General features: G+C 44.3%; 2 protein-coding genes across 2 annotated transcripts in view; both read right to left on the reverse strand.

Moving 5' to 3' along the window:
• LOC121662722 (alpha-2-macroglobulin-like) overlaps nt 1–14794 on the reverse strand; it is a 31366-nt gene extending 16572 nt beyond the window's left edge. Inside the window, exons 1-15 of the mRNA XM_042024238.1 lie at nt 14594–14794; nt 12706–12889; nt 11517–11676; nt 10584–10636; nt 10077–10097; nt 9558–9726; nt 8335–8419; nt 7463–7586; nt 5898–6012; nt 5549–5658; nt 4546–4704; nt 2911–3138; nt 2514–2577; nt 1889–2031; nt 306–455 (exon numbers count right to left, since the gene is read on the reverse strand). Coding sequence (XP_041880172.1) covers nt 306–455; nt 1889–2031; nt 2514–2577; nt 2911–3138; nt 4546–4704; nt 5549–5658; nt 5898–6012; nt 7463–7586; nt 8335–8419; nt 9558–9726; nt 10077–10097; nt 10584–10636; nt 11517–11676; nt 12706–12889; nt 14594–14679 — 1851 coding nt within the window. The 5' untranslated portion in view covers nt 14680–14794. The remainder of the gene's footprint in view (nt 1–305; nt 456–1888; nt 2032–2513; nt 2578–2910; nt 3139–4545; nt 4705–5548; nt 5659–5897; nt 6013–7462; nt 7587–8334; nt 8420–9557; nt 9727–10076; nt 10098–10583; nt 10637–11516; nt 11677–12705; nt 12890–14593) is intronic.
• Nucleotides 14795–17438: 2644 nt separating this feature from the next.
• Nucleotides 17439–27553, reverse strand: KLRG1 (killer cell lectin like receptor G1). Its single transcript, XM_042024250.1, has 5 exons — nt 27186–27553; nt 21920–22012; nt 21087–21238; nt 19075–19175; nt 17439–18117 (listed from the first exon to the last, which is right to left on the reverse strand). Exons 1-5 carry the CDS (start codon nt 27301–27303, stop codon nt 18006–18008), a joined length of 576 nt encoding a protein of 191 aa, XP_041880184.1. The 5' UTR covers nt 27304–27553; the 3' UTR covers nt 17439–18005.
• Between the last annotated feature and the right edge of the window lie 386 nt (nt 27554–27939).

Here is a 27939-nt window from a genome sequence, read left to right on the forward strand (position 1 = left end):
TCCATGGATGAGGAGAATAACTGAAAAATTATCATCAAACACGAAACAGTGTTTGGCTCTGCCCAAGACAAGCAGGCCCCTTAAAAGAGCTTTCTAATTCCCATCCATAAAATCACATAAACCCCTTAAGAATCAACTGCTGCCCAGTTCTCATCTTTTTGCCCACTGGAGGAAGATGAGAAGCAGCACAGGGGAGCATCCCTGTGTCAGCTCTGACAAGAGGGACTGTTCCCTGTCTCCACTCCAGCACCGGGCTGCGCTTGCTCTGACCAGGCTCCAACTTGTTCCACAGACCAAGAACTTACAGAGGTGGGTGATAGGTCAGCTTCTGGCTTCATGAGGAGAACACTCTTGTCCACAGCACGCACAGCACAGAGGGAGTTCGGGGAGGCTTGGAACTGCAAGTGAGCATCTGAGGAAGGCAGGCCTTCCGAAGGGGAGAAGCTTAAGCCCACCTGTAATCACAGGAAAAGCTATGTCACAGATGCCCAATTCTCACAGGACCTTTTCTTCCAGCTGAGTGCATTCAGTTCTAACTTTACAAGGTCCCCATATCCATGCACACCTCCTTCTATACTTCATCTGTGCTACTGTTCCCTTCCAGCAGTGCCAGGGTTATCACCACCAAGAGTTCTTGGCAACTTCAAGCATCACAATTGCTCATAAATCTCGTAAGGTGGTTTCAGGTTTTACGGTCACTGTGAATGTGATGAGGCAATCCCACATAGGGGCTAGATGTGATCAGTCAGTGGAGCATGTCCTTGAACCAGGAGCAGTCACTGTACTGCACCCAGAAACTGTATGTGGAGAGAAAACCAGCTTGCAAAGATCTTGCTTCGCAGATTCTTTGGTAACATGACAAGCAGCGATGCCCTGGAGAAATATTGCAGTAATCTGTTGGGTGGTAAGGATTCTGAAGAGCTCACCTGCTGGCTAGGCCTTCCAGACTCCTGTGCCTTCTCCAAAACCTAACTCACAACCCTAAGTACCCCCCACCTACCTCTGCCCTGGAAGTTCTTGCTAGCAAAAGTTGTCACCATCATCTCACATGATTTTATAATAAGACAGCTGCCCTGCATAAATCTTCTCTCTCCTCAGCACTACAAATCTCCCCCGAGCATGCAGGGCTCAAAGCATCCTCAATGTGTTGCCTGACAAAGCAGTATCAGCTGCCAGTCTCCCTCATGTCCCAACCAGAACACAGCATGCCTTCTGCTGACACCTTCCACCTTTCCCAGGGTGGGATCTTGAGACAGCAAAAACAATATTCTTCAGGCAGAAAAAGGACTGTAGCAAGCTTCTTACTAGGAAAACTGTTTAGCATGGAGATAGCCCTAAGACTGTCCTATGTGGTCTGACAACAGCTTTGGATCCAACATGCTTTCGGAGAGGAAAACAGTATCAACTAATGTAAATCATTTGACACTTGGCTTGCACCCGGACCTTCAAGCACCGCACAATATGAAATCTAATAAATGAAAAAAATTCGGGTGACCAAGCTCCTACAGTGACACAGGTCTCAAGAACTCATTCAGCTTTGATTTTAGGACAAAGGACTGTCTTCAGCACGGTCCTGTCTGGTATCTTTAAGTCCTGATGGGAATTTTTCAGGTTGATCTCTTTTTCTTAGTCAGGACCATCTGTAGGATCAGTTTTGACCAGTTGCTGAGGAGGGTTTTATCAGCGTAGCCCCTGCTAGCACATTTTTTCATTCAGTTGATCCTCTCCAGGCTAGCACAAACCAACATGCAGTGAAGCTACCTACAACAATTGATACATTGCTTGTCCAGTGTTAGTGCATCTAAAGAAATTAGCTCAACCAGGCTAAATAAGTGAGCTTGACCACATTGCAGTCTGGTGGCTGCTCCCTCAGGAAGGGGACACTTACCTTATTGTTGAAACATAATTCTGTGTAGAACTTGGCTGAATCAGCAATCACCTCCCTGCTGGGGACCGTGGTGTAGACAAGCACTTGGGCCACTGGAGCAATATCAGCTTGTACAGACAGCTGTAGTGAGAAGACACCATTGTCTAGCAAACAAAACAATGGGAAAAATTTAAGTTGCAAAAAACTTTCTCTTGGAGCAGCCAAAATTCTAGGTTTGACTTTATGCTGAACTTTATCCTAGACATTATGAAATTTCAGGCATCCAAGTGGGATGAACTGGTGCCCACAGAGATGTGTAAGTCTCCCTGTCTGACTGAAAAGCCTGTTTTCCAGTGCATAAGTATGCTGAATTTTGCTTCAGCTTCTAAAAACAGACCATCAGATGTATCTCCAAGGAGTACTGGAGCTCCAAAAAATGTTGTGTCAGGAGAAAGATAATGGCACAGGGGATTAGATCAAATCTGTGAAAAGCCTAAAGGCAGAGAAAATAAAGGTCAAACTCTTCCCAGATCTTAGAGGACACGCAGATGTCGATCCCTGCATTTACATGGATGCAGCATGTATGTCTGCCACAGTTGCCTAGCCCCCCATAAGAGTGACAATTTGGTAGGGGAGAGGAACTCACCACTTTCCTGGTCCAAATCCAGAATGTGAGTGCCTCCTTGTTTAATGTTTCCCTTGGCCATCACCTGAATGGAAGGAGAAACTTGGTTGTGACTGAAGTTTTGCATTAGCCAAACCTTTAAGTGGGGGACCCTGCAAGGAGAGTTACCGAGCTGTATGTCTGCTGTTCACACCCAGCTCTCTGCCTCCCTGTAGCACAGTCCCAGTGCTCGCCCAGAGGGCACAGGGACATCCTGACTTTTTTTACTCCCAACTCAGACCCTCCTTTTTGTTTCTAAAGAACATATGAAGGATGACGAGAAAGTGTTTAAAGCCTGCTGCCACAAACCACAACATCTACTTCCACCCCCCCTATAATTGCCAGTGACTACCTCACTGTATGGCAGGTGCAAACTTACCAGGTAGTAAAAGATGATTTTCTTGTGCTCTCCTACAGCCTCTGGAGTAAGGATATAGTGTACTCGGATCTCTGTGGAAGAGCCACAGCTTAGTGGCTTGGACTTGGGCTCAATTTTGAGGAAGCTATTACTGGGAGAGTAAAAGCGCTTTAGCTGGAGATAACTTTCTCCATAACGTGGAAAAACCCAGGAATGTTCATAGCAGAAGAGGTTTTGTTTATGAACTGCCTGGAAAAGGAGAAAATACATACATAGATCCTCAAACACAGGTGGCCAAACTGGAGACAAAAATCCATGGCCTAATATTAAAGTTTTAGTATTTTTTTGGTACTGAAGTAACAAGGAAGTCTACAAAATGCAAAAAAACAAAAAAAAAACCCAACACGTGAGTTTGGAAAGTGAAAGACAGGATGGTGGTATCCTTAGCAAATCATTGGGAATGATCTCACTCCCAGAGAAGCTGAAGTTTGTGTCAAACAAGCTGAATCATATCAGATTTTTGTTTACTATCAGGGTCACTTTAAGGGCCTTTTACACTAATGCCTTGCCCTCTCTAATATTCTATTTAGTCTAAATAGAAAAAAAGGCAATTTTCATTTCTTTCTGTATCATAGGCACTGAAGAAGGGATAGTGCTGTCCAGTTCAGATATTACCAGTGCCAAGATCAAGCTACAGATGCTATAGAAAAGGAGGACAATCTCCACCTAATAATTCAAAACCTTAATTGAATAGAAGTTTAGGAGCTGAGAGAGTCCACGTCCTCCTAAAGATGAGATCAAGGGGAAGACACTTCACATTTAGAAGGGCCCTATTTCAGCATTTGATGTGCCTCACATGCCATTTTTTCTTTATCTTTCTCATTATACTTGGGAATTCTTGCCTTTTCTTTATCCTGCAAAAATCTGAAAACTTCAAGCATCTAGTAGTAAGTTCTGGAAAATTTTTAATGGTTTTAGTCTGTGACAAGGGAATTGTAGGGAGAAGAACAAATATAATTCTAGACACAAATACCCTCCCCTAGTCCAGGATGTGATATTATGAGATATGCACATTACACAACAAATTGCATTTCCCACTAACTAAAAGATGGTCAGCAGCACCTGTTTGTCCTAGACAAACAAATTCCTCAACTGGGAGAGAATTTATGTGAATGGTTCACACTCTATTTACAGCAGGAAAAAGGAAACCTTTTAAAAGAGAAAAACAAAAACAAACAAAAAAACCCCACAAAACAAAACAAACAAACAAAAAAACCAAGAGCTGTATGTAGAAAGTTGAAATGCTAAATTAAACTCTGAAAAATGCAGATGGGAGATAGACCCACCCTTGACTAGGTAGGTCTGGTGATTCCTTGGAGCAGAATGGACTATTAGGATCTCTTGATGTTTCTTCTAACCCCATATTGCAATTGCCAAGCAGAAATCAAATATTTACAAGATGTTTACAAAATATTTACAATCTGTGACCTGGAACCTCAGTTTGCTGTACAACTACTTCCACCAAACTGGTGTCAAGGCTCACACAAGCAACAAGGAACAATAATCTAACTGCTTTTGCATATATTGTAGAAACTTTAGACCTTCCCTTCCAGCCCCATGGGGTGCTTCATTACCTTCTTTGTCCTAAGGACTTACCCTAATTCCAACATTTTCAAAGGCCAACGTGGAAGTGTTTAGGGCAAACTCTGCTATGCCTTCTTCATTTGTTGTATAGTTTTCTTCCTGTCTTCCTTGAAAAGAAATTCTCACAGTCTCATTGGCAATTGGAGCATTAGACCCATCCAGAAGTTTCACCTGGAGGAGGAAAACCAGCGCAGTATAGAAGGAGAGGAATGGCTGCCACCTGAACAGACTGGTAGAACACCACGATAAAGATGTTGGGTCCATGTCAGACAAGGAAGCCTCAACAGCACTTTACACACATCTGTTTCAGAGAGCTGTGGATACAAATATGGCTGCTAGCAAGAATTTTTCTTGCTTCTTTCCAGTCCCGTGAGATACTTTTCTCTCTCACGGAAGACATTTGTAGAGTTCTATAAACTATGAACACCTGCAACCTTGCAAAACTTTGCTTATGGTACAGAAGAAAAATATTTTGACAATGGATGTTTTAGGATTTTAGCCAATCATCCCATGGGGTGGCTGATCCTTTGACCAATTAGACTATGAAGAAAAAGGTCTATAAAAGAGTTGTAAAATAATTAAATCAATCAATCTTGCTGCACAATTCCTGCCTGTTGGATCTCTCTTCTCCTCCCTACCACTGCGGGATACCATGATAGACAGCTGCAAACTTTCTGAATGCTTTTTCTTTGCCTCTTTCTTCTCTCCTCTCTGGGCCAGGGGAGTTGATGGGGAGATTGACATGCACTCACACCCCTGAGGCCTCCAATTAAACACATGACTGGTAGAAGCAGAATTTTAGTGGGCAGGAGAGGCAGAAGCACAAGGGCAGAATGAGGGCTGTGCTGTCAGCTGCTGTTCCCCAGCTCGAGAGCTTTCAGAGGAAAGGAGACCCACAGGGATTAGCAGCACTGAGGTCCAGCATCCTTGCAGAGCTGGGGCATACATCTGACCAGAAGGTTCAGTAGCATCATTGATTGGCACTCATGGCATTCCATTCTCATGGTTTCCCTACCTGCCCAAAGAAGGGGACTCCTCGCTTGTAGTAGGTATCTGAAAGCGCAAACTCGATTCTGCTAATGGTGGTTGTGATCTCAGAGAAGCTTGTTCCAGTCAACTCCACTCCTGCAGAAAGAAGCATGAAGAACTAACTTGCCTCTGCCTGACCAGAATTCCTTTTACTCTAGGCCAACTCTCCTTTGCTGGACAAGCTATTTTGTTGGTGGTCCTGGACTAGAGGCAGGAAAACTCTAAGATTCCAGAATAGCAAGAGTCTGGTTTTGCCCCTCATTCCTACTGGGCAGGCCCCTCTGCTGCTCTCTCCTGGTCTCATTGCATGGCTCTTTCATCCAGATGATTCATACCTGTATCCTCCTCTTTAATCTTGGCCTCTACATGGAGCTTATTCTCATATCCACTTCTCTTGAGCTGGAATAATTTGGTCTTTACCACTTTAGATATGCAGCCATAGATGTCTGTCTGTTGGAGGAAAACAAACAAGACCATTATATTCTCATTTATACAATGCTTATTCAATGAATCCATCACTGTGTGTTGTTCTGAACTGAAAGAGAAGACCATAACCTCACAGATAGTCTACCTCTGTTGATGTTATCAAAACTGGAAAAAGTCATAAATAACTTAGCAAAAAGCATACTGAGGTACTTACAGCAACATTAGAGTGAAAAGCTTGCAAACTAGATGATTTTTGTGTATGCTTGTGAAGTTTGAAGCTGCCAACACTTGGTACAAGTGCACAGGGAATTAGTCAATGTATGCCACATAAGAAATGTTTGTCAGGCATCAGGCATGTTAGAAAATAAAACTGCTTACTTAAAATGCGTAAGCCATATGAGTGATACACAAACCAAAGCCTGTGTATTTGTAGAAAGGAGATGACAGCTGGAAAAGTATTTCCAAAGCTTGCCACCTCTCTTCAGCAAATTCATGTACAATGTAAGTCTCCACAGAAGAGATGCCTGGAACAGAGGTTAGCACTACAGTGTTTCTATTTTCTTTTGACATGGATAACAACAGCAATGGCAGAAGCAGCTGTGGACATCAAGCTATAGCAGAGCCCAGGGACCATGAGAACATCTTCTGTTTGCTTTCTTCTCCTGGCATATTTCCACAATTGCTATTACTCCAACTTCTCTCAATTAAGCCAGTACTGTTGCACCTCTTTGTGCTCCAAACACCTTTCAGTTTTGCTCTTGCAGTCTAAAAGGTGAAAAAAGTGATTTTTTTTTTCTGTATGTCTTAATCACTGCTGCTAAACACGTATTTCTTTCCTTCTTGCCCAAAATGTTTCAGCCTTTCCCCTGGTTTCTGTTCCTTTCCTTTCTCTAACACGAGCTTCTGACCCCATACACTGTCTCCAGTGTAAGCCAAGTCCAACTCTGTTGTCATTGCTCATAGCTTTTCTATCTCACTTTGCTCTTATACTCTCTACACTCCAACTGAACTTTCTGCTATTTCTTTCATCTCTTCATTCTCCATCAGATTCTGGCTTCTACACACACTGCTCTTACTGCACAGACCTTCCTATTTTTACCTTTCACATTTCATCTTGCACCCAATCTTCTCCCATTCTTCAGCCCTCCTTAAAATACATGGATTTTCACAGAATTGTAGAATCACATAATGGTTTAGGTTGGAATGGGCCTTAAAGGCCATGTAAGTTCCAATTCCCCTGCCACAGGAAGGGCTACCTCTCAACAGACTAGGTTGCTCAAAGCCCTATCCAGCCTGGCCTTGAACACTTCCAGGGAGGGGGCATCTACAACTTCCCTGGGCAACCTGTGCCAGTGCCTCACCACACTTTTACACTATGTTTGTACATACTCAGAGCAAGCCTGTGCCTACAAGGCATCCTCAATAAACTACACTTTCTCCTATCACTCTACCCACCAGAGTTATCATGACTGACCTGTCCAGAGAACTCCTCACACACTGCTTTACCCTCTTCACCATAGCAGGACACGGCTGCACGTTCGTACTTCCGGCAGACACGGAAGCTCACGAGGCCAGGAACAGGCTTCCCAAATGTGTATCTACCAGCAGGCAGGATTGAAAGGAAAACAGAGACATTAGGAATGAAAGAGGGATGTAGAAAAATTACAGGCTCATCCCAATGAAGCCAGGATTCTTTCCTAGAGCTGCCACCAGGATACACAGGGTCATCACAGGAAATAAAAAGCAGAAAGGAATCTGGTACCATACGCTAATAATGATTTTGTTGAGTCCCCCTCATCCTGGAGAACATGTTACAAGCATCTACCCCACCACCCTGTTCTGATGGGGCTGGTTTGTGTATGTATGAGCACTGGGTCTTTACTCTCACTCTTCAGCCCAAGCCATGGCTCTCCCTACAGGGTGTATGGAACATTGCAAGGCAGAATTCAGTGAAGTGGCCCAAAGGAAAGAGGGCAGCTGCATCCCTTAGAGTTTCTTCTCCACAACAACAAGCAGAAGACCCAGTTAAAATATCATTCCTGAATAAATTGAACTAAAGACCTCTTCCCTAGCACTGTAGCTGGTGTGAAATCCTCAATGACTCAAAAAATATGCAAGAAACAATCTCCCAAAAAAACAGATCAAAAATATGTTTCCATATGTTACATACAAAGTGCATCAAACAGTAACTTTTGTCTAATAGTAGATATGGTCTGTTTGGTCCTGGGACCCCAAAAGGATTGAGAAATATAATAAAGTCTCATCTCTCAGTCTCCCAACTGAACTTTGAGCAGCAACTGAAGAAAAACACTGAAACCAAGCAGAACTTGAAAGAATGTCACTCACAGTCCACAAACAGTCACCTTCAGCTCCTCATCAAGAATGCTGATCACCTTGGGCATTTTCACTGTCACTTCGAATTTTGGCAGCACTGCAGCAGAACCAAAGGAAAACACAGATTATCTATAAGCCTTTTACATCTAAATGGTCAGATTTTAGAGGCTTCTGTCACCTGCACATCCCACTGAAGTCACTGAAAACCCCTCAGCCAAGCAGTGTGCCAGGTAAGAGGGCAAGATTATTACACCAGCTACTGAGGTAGCTGTGTAGTAGTTATCAGTCCCACAGCAGTAGGATACAGTACCACAGAGAGATAAATCAATAGAAGTTTCCCACAAATACACAGAGCTGGGCCTGCAGCCTGGTCTCTGCATTTCCAAAGCATGTAGATCTTATTGATGTTCAAAACAGGAGGATACCCTGGCTTCTCCAGTGACACAGCACAGGGTGACATCCCATCCAAACCCAGCTGCAGGAGGGGAAGTGATGGTGACTGTTTTGGGACAACTAGGAGGGATTCAGGGCACAGGACAGAGCACAGTCTTGCAACTGGAAGAGGCCAAAGGAGTTCAAGACTCATCTGCCAGGACACCTCTCTGCTGCAGGAGCCAGATCATGTCAGACCATGTAAGAAGGACTGCAGCTGGCTTGCTGGGGTGGGAAGCTATGCTGGTTGTGATCATGTGCAGGTATGTACTGGGATACCAACTTTCTAGCCAAGGAGATGGAACTGGCATAGAGGTGAGAGCACCAAAGGGAAGTTAAGGCACTAAGGCATCACACAAGCTATGGGCTTAGCTTATGGGGGAGAAAAGGCAAGATCTTAATTTACAGCCTAGACAGCCTCAGCCTAGACCCAGACTTATGGCAGGAAAATTGACAGGTATGTAGCCAAATGGAGATGAGGCTGTGGCCTAAAAGCACCTCTGAAAGGAGGTAAGGCTTGTGGCTGTCAGCACAGATTGATCCAAGCACTTTGCTCCTCCTTGCTGAGGTGGGCGTTCAGAAGAGCTGCACTGCATGGTCTGGTGCTTAGGGAGGATTGGAGATAGGTCACTCAAGTCTTTCAGTCTTCTCATCCTAAAGAGATGCTTCTTGGGAGGGAAAGGACACAGAAACAATTTTCCAGCCATGCTGGACATCCTGGTCAGATCTGCAATGCTGTTCAATTAAGATTTCATGCCCCATGGGACTAGCTATTATGAACTTGAAACTGCAGTGACAGTTACCATACTCCTCCACGGAGAAAGAATGCTGAATTGTCTTCCCAGAGGCCTTCTGTGCCACCACTCTGTAGGTCCCTTGGATAGGTTCAGAGGTGAGGTTGAAGAACAGCTGTATAAATCCCATCTCTAACTCTACGTTTTTCCACTGGTACAGACGATTTTTCTTTGGGTCCTACAGATAATGGGATCACAAGGAGATTGTGAGAACCCTGGGAGTCTGCAATGAGGTCTAGCAAAAGCAGTGAGGGAAGGACCAGCCCCTGTGTTTCAGGAGGCTGCAGGCCAGGAGTAAAGGGCACTAGCAGTGTTTTGGGGGGGAGTCCACAGCAAGGTGACAGAGGAGCTCTAGCCTGGGCCCAGGTACATGGTAGTCACCATATGAGTTAAAATTCTGTATAGTTGAATTAATGTAATGGACTGGCTTAATACAAAAAATAAACAAGAATCATCTTGAGGCAACTGTTTATTCTGCCCAGGCTGAGGTGCAACAGATGTGAATGTGAATTAAATGTTTGTACATACCTCAATATACACCAATGGAATCTAGAAAAAGAAGAAAGGAAGCAGCATGTTTAGACAGAGTGCAAGCAACACAGTCAAATGACAAGGGTTATGATCACATTTCAGGGTAAAAGCTAATCATCCAATGGGGTAAGGAAAAAGCTTCCTGGTATGGAGAGGAGGGGGCTAATCCTTTGTCTGAGGCACAAAAGACAACCAAAATTACTATTTACTAACTCTGGATATCTGCAGTACTGGTAAGAACGGGTGTACACTGTGGGAATGGCAGATTGATCACTGTTTACACCAGCACTGCCCATTTGCAGTTTGTCAAACCTTTCCAAGAATGCAGAAGGCAGCCTTGTGCAGAATTTGACAACAGATCCTGTTAAAAAGATCTGGGGTGACCCAGAATTTTCACAGTTATCTCAGTGTACTGAGAGCTCTCCCCAGCAGAGACTATCTTTCCTCCCTTTCCCCACATATGACTTAAGGCCAAATAAGTAGAAAAACAAGTATCATGTTTACCATTTCGTTCACAGGTTGGAACTCTTCATCCAGAGAAACAATTCTGAACAGGACTGGTGGAGAAAGACAGTGAGGTTCCACAGTGCAATCAGCAACCAGAAAAATCAGTTGCAAAAACAAATGGTATAACAGACAACAGGGCTGTTCCCTTCCAAGGAAATTCCATTTACTAGAATGCTAGGTCATGCTAGAAGGTTACCCGTCTACTATGGGTACATGAATAAGAGGATGTTAAGAGCAAATCCATGGCAGTGGGAACATCTTACTGATCATGGGCATCAGAATCTCATTAATTGGGACCAAAGTTAAATTTAAGTTGCCTTTGTCTGCTTTGCAATGAGGCATTTTTATGCCAGAATTCACATGGGTCTTCTAATTTTGTTATAACTAGACTAACTTCCTAGGAAGGGTGAATGCAAACAAATTACTTCAGCACTTGGCTGCAAGTTTTTGTTGGCTCTGGATGGAGAGAAAATTCAGTACCTCTTTTAGGACATTTGTTTTTACCCAGGCCAAATTGAGGAGATCAGTGGCCCAGAAGAAATAAATAGCTTACATAATTCTTTCTGTCTTCATTGAGCAAAATCAGCTGCTGCTTTGAAAGCTATTTCATGATTTAGTCTGAGTTTTGGCCCTGTTCTGTATAGGATAAATATCCAGTCCTTCTCTGATTTTAATGCAGACCCCCTAACTGCATGGACCACAACAACAGAGCCCACAGTGAGAGAGGGAGAGTGTGCAGGTGCCCCAGATACATGCATGCACCTTAAGACTCCCCAAATTTTCCCTAGATGGAGCAATAAAACATAAGCCTTAGCCATGAGGTTGCAGTTCTGATCCCCATTGAAAGCAACTGACGTCTGGCCAGCATGATCCAGCAGTTTTAGTACAAATGTTTGTTTCAAATGCAAATCTCCACCCCTTTCCTGGTACCTGTCTGTCCGGGCTTGTAGACGGGTTTGTCTGTCTGGATGAAGACCAAGCTCTCAGAGTTCTGGACCAGCACTAATTTGCGGCTGCTGAACTGCAGCGTGGCCCCCTTCACCGTCACACTGAGAAACGTGGCTGGTAACGGGAGCCTTGATTTTGGAAGCTGGAGAGTAAGAAGAAAACTATGTAACAGACCACCTCTAAAGGCTTCCCAAACTGAACTAGCCTTCATGAAATAAGAGATCTGATAGAATCCTGATGGACCCAACACAGAGGTGAGAGGAACTATAATGAGGAACAAGAGACTGATCTATATTTGTCCCATATTCCTACCCATTCCTCCTGCCGTGCAGCAATTGTGCAAGTATTGAGCAGCAAAGGAACTCCCAGCTCTACCACCCAATTTTTAAAAATTCTTACTGCCCTGACCAAACCTTTCCATCCTTTTCCTTTCGGCATTCACAAAGGCAATGGAATAGTCTGTCTTCTCTTTCAGATAATGTCCCTAGTCTTTGCAGAACATTTCCTTTTCCAAATCAGACATGTCAGACATCTATACCTCTCTCTCACAAGTGACAAAGTCAGTCTTCAGCCTACATCTGACAAACCAAGATAAAAATGCCAACCTTTTTGGTGTCCTGAAGACCAGTTCTTCAGCCTTCAGGCCAAAGACATAATCTAGGCTCTGAGCTACACGATCAGCTTTCCTAGTTGCCAGCAGTTCGTTATAGTCCCTGGGGCTATTAATTACATTAGATTATCAAATTCCTGCTTTGATGTTTTTTTCAGATACAGGCAATCACAGCTCTACATTCTTACATTAATTCAGTATACACCAGGGGAAAAGTATCTGAGGTCCAAAAGCTCTACCACAATTTGAAGGCACTCAAGTGACAAACTGTGGATATTAAAGGATGATGTGGAAAACCTTTTCACCAAACAGCCATCAGGAAACAGCCACTTTCTTCTCCTGCCCTAGAAAGAGGGTGGATTTCTAGGATTCAGCATCTCACAGTCATTTAGCATAGTAAAGAGATCTCAGCAGTAAGAGGGTGTTGAGGATGGACATGAACATATCTTTAGCCAAGAGGTAAGTGAACATCTACATAGTGTTACTCTGGTCATTACTTCTCAGTGTCTTTATATTTTATCCCTGGCACAAAGGATCATCCCACAAGGATGAGATACTCACAGAGAAAGGGATGCAGGTGAACATGTCTTTCTCTGACACCACATCATCAATCAAGCTCCTGTTCTCCCCTAGATGTTCTAGTGTGGCACTGAGAGTCACAGACTCGTTCAGGTGGGTCAGCTGAATGCAGACTTTCTCATGAGAATCCGAGTGTATCAGAAAGGGCACCAGCACCATGTACTGCCTAGGAACAAGGGAGAAGGATAGGTCAGAGGAGGAGGAACAGGACCTGTGTCTAAAGAACAAATAAACCAATCTGATGACTACAGCCTTCGCCGCACAGGGAGAAGGGTGCATTTTCTAAGAGCATAACAAGATTTCCAGCACGTCTGTAGCAGCAGGAGAAAGCAGAGAGGTTGGTCTCAAATGTAAAATACCAGAGGAAATCCTCCACACAAACATCTGGAAAGGATATGTTTTTCTAGGTTCTGGCACAACAGCAGCACTTCTTCCCGAGATCCTCAATAAAGGCAGGGGGGAACTCAATTGTCACCTTTGCTAGACACTGTTAATAGCATTCAGGAGCCACACAAATGCCAGTGCCCAGTGAATAAATTCCATTGACTACACACTGCAAAGCGTCTGTAGCACTACTCTTGTTCCTCGCAGAGATCCAAAACTGCCACAGCGTGGTGCCAGATCTTAAGCAAAAACACAAACAAGTTTCAGGTTTTCAGGGAAGCCAGCCTCTCTGTCTCAGCTCAACAGGGGATACCTGCTCAGCCCTACGAAGCCTCCTTCCTTCCCAGCGTGGCAACTTGCCGGTGGTGTCCCGGCGCCCAGCACTGCCTCTGGGAATCAAGCCCAATCTATCTAATGCTAACCGTGCTTCCATTTCGGTGGATGCAGACTGGCCTCCAGTGGGCATAGCCAGAGCAGAGAGCAGATGGGAGAAGAGCCCTCAACACCTCAGCAGTAAGGCACCTCAGCAGTAGCAGAGGTTTTGGCACCTTTTTGTCCATCAGTTGGTCTGCAGGGAGCAAGCTCTGGCCCCTCAGATCCCAGTCTGTTTCCCCTGCGTTTGATGAAAGCACTGCAGCACAGCCTTGCTCAGAAATTCCTCTGCACCCCTTGCAGCTCTGCGATGGGTGAAGTGCCCTGGGCTTTGCGGGGGAGGAAGAGACATTGCCAAAAAGCCAAAGGAGAAAGTCTTTGAGATGTCAGGACCCTCCATGCGCTGCTTCTACCACACGCGTACACACATACACACAACACAAATGCCCTTCACATACAAAAAAGGCTGAAGAAGAGGGGCAGGACAATATACCCTCACAGACCGTGACAGTCACAGTCTTACAGTGTCACATTATCCTGGGTGAGAAGAGAATTTTCATTCTATTGGCTGAACTGAAAAATGTGAGTTAAAAATTAAAGCCATTTCAGAGCATGCCAGATGAGCTAATTGTTCTTTTTCTTCTCATTATCGTCTAAAATAGCCACTCCCAAATCCTGGGCATTTCAACCTGCAAGTAGGACAGTCAACACAAAATTAAGCTTTTCATTGTCCTTTCAAAACAGTTTTTCTCTTAAGAAGAATTAATTGCACAAACATTTACGAAAAGTTGTCTTTCAAAAGAACTAATTTTGTGCATAAAATTTTGTTGAAATCCTGTCAATTCTCTGAAACAGCAAAAGGTATTCTCATAGACCTTTCCCTCTTCTTTTCCTTTTTTTCTTCCCCTGAAGTTTTACTGATATCTCAGTTTCATAGCTTGTTTTAGGTCTCTCTCAAGCATTAGAGTTCCTGTTTGTAGAAGGCACTTCACCCAGCCCTGGTGTCTTTATTCCTGGATAAAAGAAAATAGATAGAAGACAAGGGACAAAGGAATAGACACAGGAATACAGCCGAAGTCTCCTGCCTGGCCAGATAGCCCCCAGCATAGCTTACGGCTCTGTGATGGCTGAGGTGTCTCCCGGAAGGAAGAAGAGGAGGAGGAAGATGCTTGATTTGATAAGCAGCCCGTTCTTCCCCATGGCACACAGCAGGACGTGGTGAGTCAAGCAGCCACTCAGTGTGATCCAGTGCTGCTTTTACTCCCCCTCTGCTCTCCCAGTCAACCCCTTTATACTCTCCTCTGCAAACAGCCCAGGGGCTGGAGGAGATAAGGGCTGGGGGCCAGGGCCCATCCGGAAACAGGGAGAGGCGGTAAGGAGGAGCTGGAACTAGCAGCTCCAAGTCCGGGCAGAGGGCCAGTGCTGGGGGAGAGAGGGAGGGGTGGGTTCCTGGCAGGCCGGAGCTGTGTCTCTTTTGGGGCAGGACAGAAGCAATGGAAGAGGAAAGATTGTGGCTAAGGAAGGAAGGGCTAACAGCAGAGCATGAGGGGAAAGCCTCCATTTCTGGCGGGGCTCTCTGTATGGAGCTGGACACAGCACTGGTCATGGAAGTTGCTGGAGGAGCAGGAGCTGTTTGATTTCCTTCAAAGTGGGAGCAGGAGATCGAGCTAGGATTTGGGAAACAAGCGTGGGTGTGTCTAATTCCCATTAACAGGTTTCGGGAACAGGGAATGAAAACTGATAAAACCTTCCCTCTCCACCCACGCTGTTCCCTTTCGCTCTCCAGTTCCTGGTCCCATCAAAGTTAATCCCAGGAAAAGAGGCCAGAAAGTGCCTGGACAATCAAGTCATCTAAAATAATCTGGCCTTCACCCTGACAGAAACAGGGACACTGACATGATAGGAAGCTGCCAAAAGTTCAACCCATTAACAGGACGTAACACATTAACCAGCTGCCCAGAGCAGCAGCTCCCCTCACCCAGCAGAACATATGTGGCCTGGCTCTTACTTTCCTTCTACTGGTTCTTGTTCCCGGTCAAGTTATTGGTATATCTTAGATCAAATTATTGCTGCTTGATGGAGTCATCCTCGCTTAATTAAGTGAAAATTCATGCAATGCACTGTGATGGGCAATGTTATACCACAAAGGGAAATGGGGTTTTTAGAACACTTGGTCTGCAGCAGGAGGATCAATAGCTCTGGTAATTATTACCCTTGCAAGTGGCAGTAGAATATCTTACTTATAGCTCTAATGCAAACTCCAAAGCATGGAGATCTATGTTAGAGGATGTAAATCATAGTCTTCAGATTAAAAAGTGTGCAGGATAACATGATTTTCTGTCTGTCCTACCCTTCTCCTACTATAATCATCAAAACTTTGGTAAGCTCAGGAACTCCAGAGTTAAGATATCCAAGTGCAGTGCAATAATAAACCTTCATTACAGACCTCATTCTGCCCTGCAGTGACCTGCATAGGAAAAAGGAGGATAGTAGTGCATGTGCAATTTCCTTGGGGACTGCACAAAAGACAGCCCAGATTCGTGCTCTTCCTTCTGCATCTGATACCTAAAGATGGCTTTGCTTGCCCAGAAGTGTAACCCAGGAAAGTCTGCCTCACACACAGAGAAGAAAATTTGTACAGGAGCTGGTCATAGCCCTTTTGAAGGTGACAATTTACAATTTGCATAGATGGTAAAGGTCAGGAGCTGGACTGATGGAACATAAACCCAACAGGAACAAGATGCAGAACTGTACATGGCAGTTCTAGATCTACCCTTTTTGTCAAATAGCCAAACAGCTCCCAAGCCAGCTCCTGATCATTAGGACCTTGGTCAAAAATGTGCTCTGTAGCCAAAAACTGAAGAGAAATGGTTTTAATCCATTCAGGCAAGGTAAACTAGGTAAGCTCAGAGACATGCTCATCTCACCTACCTATCATGATAATATGACAAGCTGTTTCTTCAGTGGTATCCTCTGGTAAGGTATCTGGTAAGTTCCCCTCTACACATGCTACCACCATTTTGACAAAGCAAGCAAAGTGTCCAGCATTATTTCATAGTGTCTGGCAACTTTCTAGGAGTCAGGAACAACCATCTTTTGATAGCTGAATGGACTCTGGCACAGATAAAATGACTCACCCAAAGTAACCCAGACAATCCAAGATGAAAACTCAAAGTTTTGACCTCCTACTATACTGCAATTTCCCCAGGTCTGCCTGTTGCAGGCATGGTTATAGGAAAGCAGACCCACCCTTACTGTAAAACATTCTCGCCTGAGACCCTCATCTCAGTGAACTCTGTATGGGGCTCAGCAGACATCCACTTAACTAAGTATGCTAAGATCTGGAATTTTGTCTTTATCTGCCTTGACACCTTCGTGTGTAGCATCCTTTTAAGCAGATGGAAGATAATGCCACTGGCAGCTGGCAAGGATTTCCTGCAATTATAATAAAAATATGAAGCAAATATATGTAGTCTGAATTGAAATGCTAAAGTTGGTTATTGTGCTTCTATGATTGCAGGAATAAGATCTCTCTTCAGCCTTCTCTGTTTTAAACCATCCCAGCTGTCTCAGTCTCTCCTCATAGGGGAGATGTTCCTTTCATCATCTTTGTGGCCCTGTGTTGGACTCCCCAGCATGCCCATGCCTCTCTTGTACTAAGAAGCCCAGACCTAAACACAGTGCTCCCAAATATTCACTTTGTTATTCATACCGTGTTTTTATGGTGTTCAAACTCTGAGACTGTCTCTGCTCTACTTGAGCTGAAAGATCATTGTATTAAGGGTTTGTCCACTGCTTCCTCTATCTGCAGTATAAAAAAGCAGAGGTAGGGAGGAAGACAGGATCTTGATGGATTAAATAATTACACAGAATTAGCTGTATTCCTTTGACACCTGAAGTCCAGTCTCTTGACTAGCTTGGTTAAACCTGCCTAATTCCTCCAACAGAGAGAAGAAAGAGCACAGGTACACACTTTTGGTCCAGTGCAGTCCTGGAGATTTATTTTCACTGCTGGATTTACAGAAGCTATAGTTTCATTTCACCCTCTTCTCTCCCACTCATACCCCCGAGATGCAAAAGCAGAGGCTGCCACTGGGAGCAGCCATATCTATTTATATGTTTCTGTCAGTGAACAGCAGGCTTCATTTTCCCAGTCCTTCTGATACCAGACAATGGAAATGCAGGGAATGGAAATGAAATCTGATGCTCAAAATTCAAGGAAAATTACTAGGTCCCCCTCAGAGATCTGAAGACACCCCTTGTGACAAAGCTTTTGTTTGCCCTTATAGGACAAATAAGGGAAAGACTAGGCCAGGGAATATGTCCCAGGTCTCGTCTGGTCCCAAACAGCAGTAATCCAACACTTGTGGACTGAGAACAGATCTACTGCTGAGCGTAATTCACCCTCATGGGAACAAACCTGTCCTTGTAAAACACTTTGCTCTTGTGTGAAGCTTCAGTTTGCAGGATAATGATCAACTCATACCACTGATGAGGTCGTTGTGAGATGAAAAAGCACATGGGATTTATCTAAGCAATTTCTCACAGATCCATGGAGTAGGAACTTCACAGCTGGAGGCATGAAACTGATCTTTCATCAGGACAGCACAGTTTTGCACAGGGCTGTTAGAGAGGACCCTGTAAGAGACATGGAACAGCAGTGAGAATGAAAGAAAATACTGATGTTGTCTCCTGGAGACAAGAAATTAAAAACATCTGATTTTGAAGGGTGTAGCCCAGAGGAAGAGAAACAACCTGACCTCCAAAAGACAGCTGTTAGAAAATAAAATGTATACCAAAGAACCTATCTACCTGCTACAACTAAATAATTTTGCCATCATAGAACCCAAATCAGAACCAAACATAGACACAATACCCTGCAGTGGCAGTGATATCCACCAGCATGTAAGTGGCAGTGGTGAAAGTTTCATGGAATGATCATTGCCTTCAAGGAGTTTGTAAGAACAGAAAGCTGGATTTATTCAGGGAATTAAGCCAAGTGTACTGACCTGTTGACAGTGAGATCTTGGGCAAGTTTTCCTTGCTGGAGAGGCTTTAGAAACTAACTCATTGCCTTAACTGCCATAAAAAGAAAAGGGCCAGGCAAAGTCACTGGATAAAAACATGTTTTCCCTCTTGCAAAACACTGAGTTTTGTCCAAGTAAAGACTGAGATGAAATTAAGGTTCTGACTTAGGTTGGCACTAGTAGGGCAGCAAAGGGCTGGGTCCTTGCACCCGTGACACCAGCATTCAACAGAGTGGGTGCAAGGTGGCTAAACCCAGTAAAGCCATATGCCTTTCTGACCAAGCATCTGTGCTGGTGCAGGTAAATAAAGTCCTTGGTCTGAGCAGCTGGAGGGAAGTAGAGAGAGAGAGATACTAACACTTGACCTGCTTTTCACAGGTATATGCCCTTACAAGTTGCAGGGCAGTAAAAAGTAAACTGTGCTGAGCTTAGTGCAGTACAGGTGACAGGAAGAAGAAAATCTGCCCAGAAAGAAAGCTCCTGACATCTGGAGGAGGAACACTGGGTGTTCTGGAACACCAGGCAATCTGAATAAGCAGTATTGTTTTTAAAACAGAATGAAACTCACTTGACACTGAACATAGAGCCATCCTCCCAAATCCATCCAGTGCCTGTACTGTTCCTCAGTCCAACCCAGAAACATTCTGCTTGAATACGCTTGAACAGATCCTAGAAATGATGATGAATTACAAAGTGACTAATGAAAGCAAGCCTGAAAATGGAAGTAAGGATAAGTAAAGAAAACAGAGGGCAAGATACACCCCCTCACCTCACTGTTCCTTAAGTGACTGACAATACTACTTCCCCACACCTTGTAATGACAAAGCCAGGAGTTGGACTCGATGATCCTGATGGGTCCCTTCCAATTCTGCATATTCTATGATTTTATGATTCTATGACTGATTCTATGATTCTATGAACTGCATCCCAGTCTCCTGGAGTTTCCTGCATAGAGCTTTCTTTAGGAAGATATGCTATTAATATTAATATTAACACTCTACTAATACAGCTAACTAGCAAGCTAATATGAAGTATTAACAATTAAAGGTAAAATCAGGGAAGGGAAGGGCAGGACAGGGTAGGGTAGGGCAGGAAGTGCAGGCACTGACAGATCTGTGTAACAAACACAGTATGAAGGCTCTTTAAATTGTATACACATTTTCCTCCTATATGCTTTTAATGTTCATTTCCTTTTAGCTAACTTTTAACTTCTGAGTATTATTAAAAGGTGAAGCCTGCAACAGAAACTCGGTCCTGAAGTAAATTCCCCATCCCCAACCCTCCTCCCCACAAAAAAGACAAAGCCAGGAGAGGTAAGTTTGTCCACCTTTGCAACCAAAGAACAGCAAGCTTTCAGGAGTATGGCTGTGCTCCATCCTTATCTCCTGCTGCCATAAACAAAGCTCCAGAGAAGACATCTTCACAGAGAAATACTAACAAAGCTGGCTTGGTAGAGTTGTGGGAATAGGAGCAGCTTGAGGAATCACTGGAGTGTTGCTGATGGTTTGAAGGTGACTGGGCTTCTCTGGCACTTGGAAGTCGAGCAATCACAGCCTTTGCAGTACAAGGCATGGATAGCTAGGAAAGTCTTGTTTAGATGGGTGAGTCTGAGCAGGGATAATGGGTAACACTCTAGTAGCAGAGATGATAGTAAGAAAGCAGCAGGAGCAGGAAGGCTTTTGTCATGCAGAGAAACAGGTAATCTGGGGAAGATGCCTATTTCTTAAGGAGTCAGGATTTGTCAAAGCAAATGTGAGAGCCTGGTACATACTCCCAATCAAGCAGAGAACCTGGCTTTGTAATCCCCCAGAGAACATCATACAATGCAACTTCTGTCCAGGGACTGGAAGCTGTCCACGTTCATTGGACCTGAGCTAATAAGCCCTGGCTTGAGCAAAACTGGATCAAGGTTTCTGCTCTACTTAAGCAGATGTGCCTCAGCGCCCCAGTAACCAGCACTACCCATTTCTCTAGTGACCATACATGCCCCTGCCCCCAGAGAGCACCTGCAGTGGAACACATGGTTCCTTATTTCACCAGCACAGCTGAGGTACTTTGACAGACAGAGGAAGTAAGCATTGAAAAGAGACTGAGAATGAAATATCTAAGCATGAACACAGGGAATGGCATGGGTCACTGAGCAGGAGGAGCAGGAGGAGCTGGAGCAGTCACAGGGAGGAGAAGCATCGCTTTTGCAAAGAAAGAATTCCTTGAGAGTAGGGAGGTATTGGTTTGCAGGCAATGAGTACAATGACTGCTCAGTGGCACGGTCGTTTCCTGTAATCATTCATATCAGCCTTATTGGGAATAGGAGGGGAGGTGGAGAGGAGCAGTGGAGAAGGCTGTCTCCTACCATCCTTCACAGGATGATTCTGAGTACCTGACAGTGACCCTCATCTCTCCCTTCTCCCCTTTGCTTCTCTGCTTCCTGCAAACTTTGTGATGTATAACATCACAGTTGTAAATCCTTCCTCTCCTTTAAAACCAAAATATTGCTGAAGGGACAGCACTGCTTGTATGTCAGTCACTTAGGTATCTGCAAGGAAATGGGAGATCCTCAAAGCCAAAGAAAACCATTACCATTTCCCAGGTATCACTGATCACCAGGAGGTGAGCTCCTTGTGCCCTGCAGGATTCCTGGCTGGAATTCCAGTGCTTCTTCGCAGTGGAGAAGGAGTAGCAGCTCCCTCTGTAGGCCACCCACTGTTGAGGGCAGTGTGGGTGGCAGTCACCTGTAAAGAAGTCAAAGTACTCGTACTCTTCACTACCATTAACCAACAGAAACACTTGTCAGCAAGGACTTCCTGAGAACCAACTCTTTTGGACAGCTAAAATGCAGGAAGCTCAAGTCAGGACAAGATTCTGAAAAAAACCAGTGTAATTTCGAAATCTTACAATAGTCACGTGCACTCTGATGCTGGTGCAAGCATGCACACACCTACCCTGCCCCCCAGGTTTCTGCTGAACCACTCAGATACCCAATAACTAAAACTGTCTATCTGAAAACAGATCACACTCTGTGGGTATGGTGTGATCACATCCCACCTTAGGTGAATGGATTTTAAGCAGCTAACAGTAAGCTCCTCCACATGGTCTAGCACCTTCTGCATGCATGCAAATATATCACAGACCTGTTTGTTCTACAGTTTACCACAATCTTTACCAGGCAAGTCTAAAAAGGCTTTTCAATGTGTTTAACTGTTCTTTGCTACAGGATCTGAAATGGGTTGCCTGGAGCCTGCATGAGGAATATATTCTTCAAAATATTCTGGATAGGCAGTGGGTACATAAGGCTGGTAGAAACCTAGAATAGCTTCTGGTTTTAACTCCATGTAATGGAGTTCCTGGGGTTAGATGTGTCGCTGGTCCTTTGCTGTTGGTTGCTCATTCTCAGCAGCCCTTTGTGCACTTACTCATCTTCCAAATCAAAGCAATCGCCAGGGAGATGCTCAGTGTCCCAAAGCCTATGGCCAAGCCCTTCAGAACTGCTGACCACAGATGGGGAGCTGTAAAAGAGAAAAGAAACCATAGTGAACAGAAGGCACATGAAAACTGACTGTGGTTTTACGTGGTTTGCTTGTGTCCTTGGCATTTCCACAAGGAACTGCACTAGTTAGAATATCGTGTCTGTCTACACTCTGCACGTGGCTGACATCACTGTCCCTGCCCAGCCAAACTGGGGCCTCCCCATGCCCCTGCCCTTTAGCCCAGGGCCCCATTTCAGCTGGGTTTGGGGCCATCAGTCCCTGCCTGAGCTTCCCAGGGGGTACCTGTCTTCACATCAGCCACAGCTCTGCCCCTGCCTGGCCACAGAGCCTGCTGGTCCAGCCTTTGTGGTGGCTGACCCCAGCAGAGGAAGCACCTGCCACAGGTCAGCTGGAGCCACCTAGGCACCATGTGGCACCTTGTGCTGGCAGGAGCCTCCCAACAAATCCACTCCTGCCTCAGCACTGAAGCTTGGGGTGGAAATTTAGAGCTGCATTGCTACAGCCACCATGCTCCAGCTTACATGTAAAAATAAATCCAAAGCTTTTCCCCTAGCTCTCCCAGCAACAACAATAGGTTTAATCTCAGCATCCTGTTCACAGGCTGTTCAGGTTCACATGACCTGTTCACACATGGTCATGCTACATCTTCCCAGGATAATCCCAAATCAGTCCTACATCTTCATCTTTCATGGTCTGGTGGCAGGATGGGGAAGCCAGCCTTGAAGACCTTGGGACATCTGTCCCTTCACACTTTCACCACCATTGTTTGCTGTTCACTGGCTGCCAGTGGCAGAGGGTTAGTCCTTGGGGCAACTTCCACTGTAGCCCAGCACAGCTCCCTTTCAAAGGGCTGGTCAGGACTGGCCTGTAGAGATCTGCTTATGTACAGCACAACATGTTAACCTCCAGGTTACATGTTGCTTTTCAATTGTCATCTCCTGGAGCTGTGTTTCACCTGAGAGGCATTCACTTTGCATAAAACATTTGAAATCTCAGCACTAAAATCTCCTCTTTCACAGACAGAGGAGAGAATGACACTTACTGGCACGGATGAGCTCCAGGGGAGTTTGGTTTTCTTGTTTTATTAATCTCAGTACAATAGCTGCACAGACAACAGCACTTTCTAAGAAGCAGTAAATGTGCAGCTAACTTATGTACCACATCCTGCTCTTGTGATGTTCCAGAGCCTTCTACCCAAATCTAGCAGCAAAGTCCCCATGGACCTCATGAAATTTGAGGTGCTTCTCTCTTGATCATGTCACGGGACCCAAAGAAACACATTTAATCTCTTGGTGGAGGTTGAAAACAAATCATATATGAAGAATATTGTGAGAAAGACAAAGAAAGCCAGTGCTAAAACAGAAGGGGAAGGGACTTAAAAACAAGAATGCATCCTTTAAACAATAGAAGCTTTGTCCAAACGCAGAAAGTAGACCAGATCAGTAAATTAATAAAAATTAATTTCTTTTTACCTTGAGCAGTTTGCAGGCTCACTAATGTTAAGGTCATTTTCTCATTTATAGCAACACATTTAGGCCTGCAGTTTTAGCTAGAAGTTTCTAAGGTAACAAGGGAGATCATGAGTGAGCTTTGTTGTAAGCATCATTCTTCTGGTACAAAGATCTTTTCTAAGATAGAGGTTTTCTCACGTTTCCTGAGGCTTGTAGGATCTTCTAGCTGTCCCAAACATAGTTTAAAAAGTAACATTTCTTATTTTTTTTAATCATTACTCAATAACAAAACCCCATCATTTTTCAGAGACAAAATACAGAAAGACTTTTCAGTTACAACCTACTCCTTAGCTTCACACAAAGGGGCAACAGGAGAACTGAAGGACTTGGACTGGGTCTGGAACTTAAACTTGACTCTGCTCTCTATTCCTCTTGTTTGTATCCCTGGCAGCTTGGGTTTTGTCATCAGATTAGGCCTCAAGAGAATGAAGTCAGCCCGAGGTTAAGGAGTACGGTGGAGATTTTTCTCTTCAGATTACAACTGAAAACTTGGCAAAAGGGGATAAACATCTGATGGAACATAAATCCTGGTTTGAGATCGCATTTATGCTTTTGTTTTCCTTCCTCTCTTGACTCTCTGAAGAAGCTGTCTCCTGCATCCTTCAGATCAGCGTTACATTTTAGGAAAAACTACTGCCAGGACAAGGCAACCGGGATGGCAGTCTGTGAAACAGTTAATCCTTAAATGTCAGCACCGGGCACGGAGCTGGTCCCCCCGGCAATGAATAGAGCAGTTCACTCTCTATTGTTTCAAACCAACTGCAGAAAAAAGGGAGTGACTCATCATCAAAACAAAATCCAGGGCACCTCCACAACCCCAGCAGTGGGAGAGTCACTGAAGTTCGTAAAAATGAAAAAAATATGGTATTAGATAATTTTGGAAGGAAAAAAATAACAAAGTGAAGTGGGAAAACAGAGAAGTGGAATAAAGTATTTCACAAATCAGGAGTTTTACCTGCTGCAAAAGGAGTCCCTGCAGTTCACACTTTTTAAAACAGGTTCAACAGCCCCCGAACTACACGTGAAGCTCTTGTAGGAGTGGATGGGAGAAGTATCTAAATTGAGTTTGAAACAGGAGGAAAATCTGACTGGAGCATCCAGAAATATTTCCATGTAGTTGTCTGAGGAACTGTGGAAGAGTCTATCCAAGGGGGGAAGAGGACTGGTGGACATTTAATGTAAATATCCAGTGTTACCACTTGCTGTGTACAAAACACCCATTAGGTCTCTCAGTGCTCTGGGGAAATTACTCTGATACTCTCCATTCATTTGCAAGCAACAAGACCAAATATTTTTAGGTTTGTGAATCCATATTCAGTTCAAAAACTGAAAGGTGTTAGCATTTTACAATTCAACTCATCTAGGACAATCTGAAGAATGTCATGGCACTGTCCCAAATAGCTCCCCTCAGCTCCTGCCTACCTCAGTGTGGAAGCAGCACGACTACCTAGAGCCAAGGAGGAGAATTTGAGAAACAAGGATTCTGTTCTTGGCTGTGGCACAGACCTGGTTATTGCTGTTACTCTAAGCACACTACACAGGCTAACACTGTCTTAAAGTTACTGCTGTACTGGCATTCTGGTAGTGCAGCACATCTAAGGCTCTCTGGAAGCCAAACAGAAGAAACAACCAGGGCAACTCTGTTTTCAAGGAGTCCATAAGCACCAAAACCTGTTGGTTTGACCAGAGGACTGATCTACACACCCATGATACTGTGCCTACAAAGTCAGCAAGTGTCGCGATAGAGGGGAAACCCAGACGCTCAGTATGAGTGATCAACAGGAATCCGATTTATTGATTGCACCAGAACTCCTTATATACTAACAATAATAGGTTTTATGCATACTCGTAACGGTGCATTCTAAGTGGTTCACGTCGACTAAGCTGATTCTAAACCCCTCCTTAGACCCCCTTTCGTGGTCAGCAGTTCTGCCTTTTTCCCTGGCCTTCTAACCACAGATGTCTATTGTTTATACTGCCAAAACCTAACCTTGCTGGCTCTGCAAATAAACCCATAGTTCAGCAGTAAGACTCAATGGTGGTTCAGTTACTGAGCAAGATACATGTAATATTCTGTAACTTCAGTTGTTACACAGGATGTGTGGTGCATTGTCTTATGAGACCTTGCTCAGCTAGCTGCAAGGGTCTATGTGCCTGTTCTCACGTAGCCAGCTTCTCAGATCAGTAAGCTGCAAAGAATCTGTATATCCTGAATCTATATGTCCCTTTTCACGTAACCAATCTCTCACAAGCAAGGGTGTGCATTTGAACAGAGGAGAAATACCTGAGAGCACATTTCTCAGAAGTGATGGAGGAAGGGAGAGAGTTGAACATAAAGATCTTCAAAAGACCAAAAGAACTGAGAAATAAATAATATGCACAAAAAGTGTGTTCAAATTTCAGCTTCCTTATTTTAGGCTCTCTGACCATAGCTCAAAAAGATGAGAGTCCATAAAAGAATGTGGAGAGATGTTAAAAAGAAAAATGCAAACATCTTAAGAGGGCATAGGGTAATCCCCTTTCAATAGGATGGGGGTGAACAGGAATGGCAGGAATGAAAGGATGTCACTGTGTTTTCTGATGTGACAGAAAACATAATTTCTGATGAAAATATGTGCAAAAGCAAGACTGCCATCCAAACAGATTGAGTGTAAGTACCAGATAGGAACTTGGGGGTTTCTGTGCTGGCTTTGTTTCCATAGTGAAGCAAGTGACCAGGCAGCAGGAAACACCACAGGTATAAGAAATTATTCTGATCAGGGCATAGAAATCTCGTATCCCACAATGAGAGTCCCCTTTTCTGTAACAGCTCAGAAAATTTAAGGGCAACCATTAGTGTTGCAGCCAATGCAACACAACTCATCTAAAGCACACTGACATTTCATAGAATCATAGAATCATAGAATGGTTTGGGTTGGAAAGGACCCTAAGATCATCTAGTTCCAACCCCTCCACCATTTTGCGTGAAGGAAATACTTACAAAGATTGATCACCAATGCAAAGTTTTACTCTTTGAAGGTGGTGTTTCTCAACTAAGCAGCCAGAGGAATTGTTCCATGTGACATTTGCAGGCCTAATCAAGGGTAATGAAGATGAAATAAGGAAAGAAAAAAATTAAGGAAAGCACTAAGAAAATCTTCCTGATACTAAAGTGCTCTGAAGAACTGTTTCAGAGCAAAAGCTGAAAATTTGCTCACTGGGAGGTATGTAACACTAGAACACAGAAAACAGGAAAAAATGTATCACAAAAGAATCCTGCATAGCCCCACGGGAGAGAGGCTGGATGATCTCATATGCTTTCTCTGTCTCTGATCTCTGATTAGCATACGCCTCTAATTTATCTGTATTCACATCTTGCCTGCCCTTCAAAGAACTATTGCTCACAACTTCTTACTGCTGACAAGCAGACAACTTTAAATCTGTTTTGAAGAAAAGGATGCCTGGGTTGAGTGCCCAGGAGTAGACACTGAAGGAGGTCGGTGAGACAGAGGGGAAAAATGCTGGGCCTCTAACTCATCAGCTTTTATCACATTAAAATATTCACGGTAATTTTAGAACCAAAGCAACAGCTCTCAAAGCTGGCACTCAGAATCAGTGGCCAGTTCAGAGTGTTTCTGTTAGATCTTGCTTCTACTCAAAGTAAAAATTTCTGTTGACCTACCTCATCCATCTTTGCTCACCTCTTTTTCCCTGTGCAGCTTTGGCCCTTGGCGGAGGCGTCTGAGAGAATTTGACAGAAGTATATGTTACTTCCTCGCTCTCATCAGCTGCAGAAAATTCTGATCTGCTTCCCTCCATGCCAAAGCAAGGAGTGTGCACCACAAGATGTTTCGATCAGGCTGTTGAACAACAGGGCTCAACGCCTGTGAAACAGGAAACCTGACGCTATATTCAGAAGACAAGAAATGTGAAGCTGCAACCTCTATCTCCAGCTGCTGAAGATAACCAAATTCACAACAGAATGGAGCAGTGGAACTGCAGCAGCTTTCATTTTCTAACCTGATGGAGGATGTCTGAAGAACTGGTGCTAATGGAAAAGGTGATTAATAACAAAGTTCAGGGGTATTCTAATTGTTGCCAATGCAAGAGGGTGTGGTTAGACTGATGCAGTAACTTGCAGGATTCATGATGCTCTGAGGAGCTCCCTTCAGGGCAGAAGCAGCGGGACAGTGACAGCACAAGGTAGAAAAGGTGAATAGTGAGAATACAAGGTGAAACATGGGACAAGCAATGGCTACAGCAAACTGGCAGCCCAACTGCTGTCAAAATGGAAGTAGAGGTGGACAGCACAGGTTTGAAAAGGAAATCTTGTGAGCTTTGGACACTTCCACTTTGGACTGGGAACTCTGTCTACACCCAATACTGGTGTGAATGTGCTTAAGACACAAGGCAGGCATGGAGAGCTGGCATGCCTCGAGTCCCTCTGACTCAACA

Source organism: Corvus kubaryi, unplaced genomic scaffold (assembly GCF_017639235.1).
Source record: "Corvus kubaryi isolate FWS band 111438036 unplaced genomic scaffold, C.kubaryi_AGA036_p1.0 37260, whole genome shotgun sequence".
In the NCBI taxonomy this organism is placed as follows: domain Eukaryota; kingdom Metazoa; phylum Chordata; class Aves; order Passeriformes; family Corvidae; genus Corvus; species Corvus kubaryi.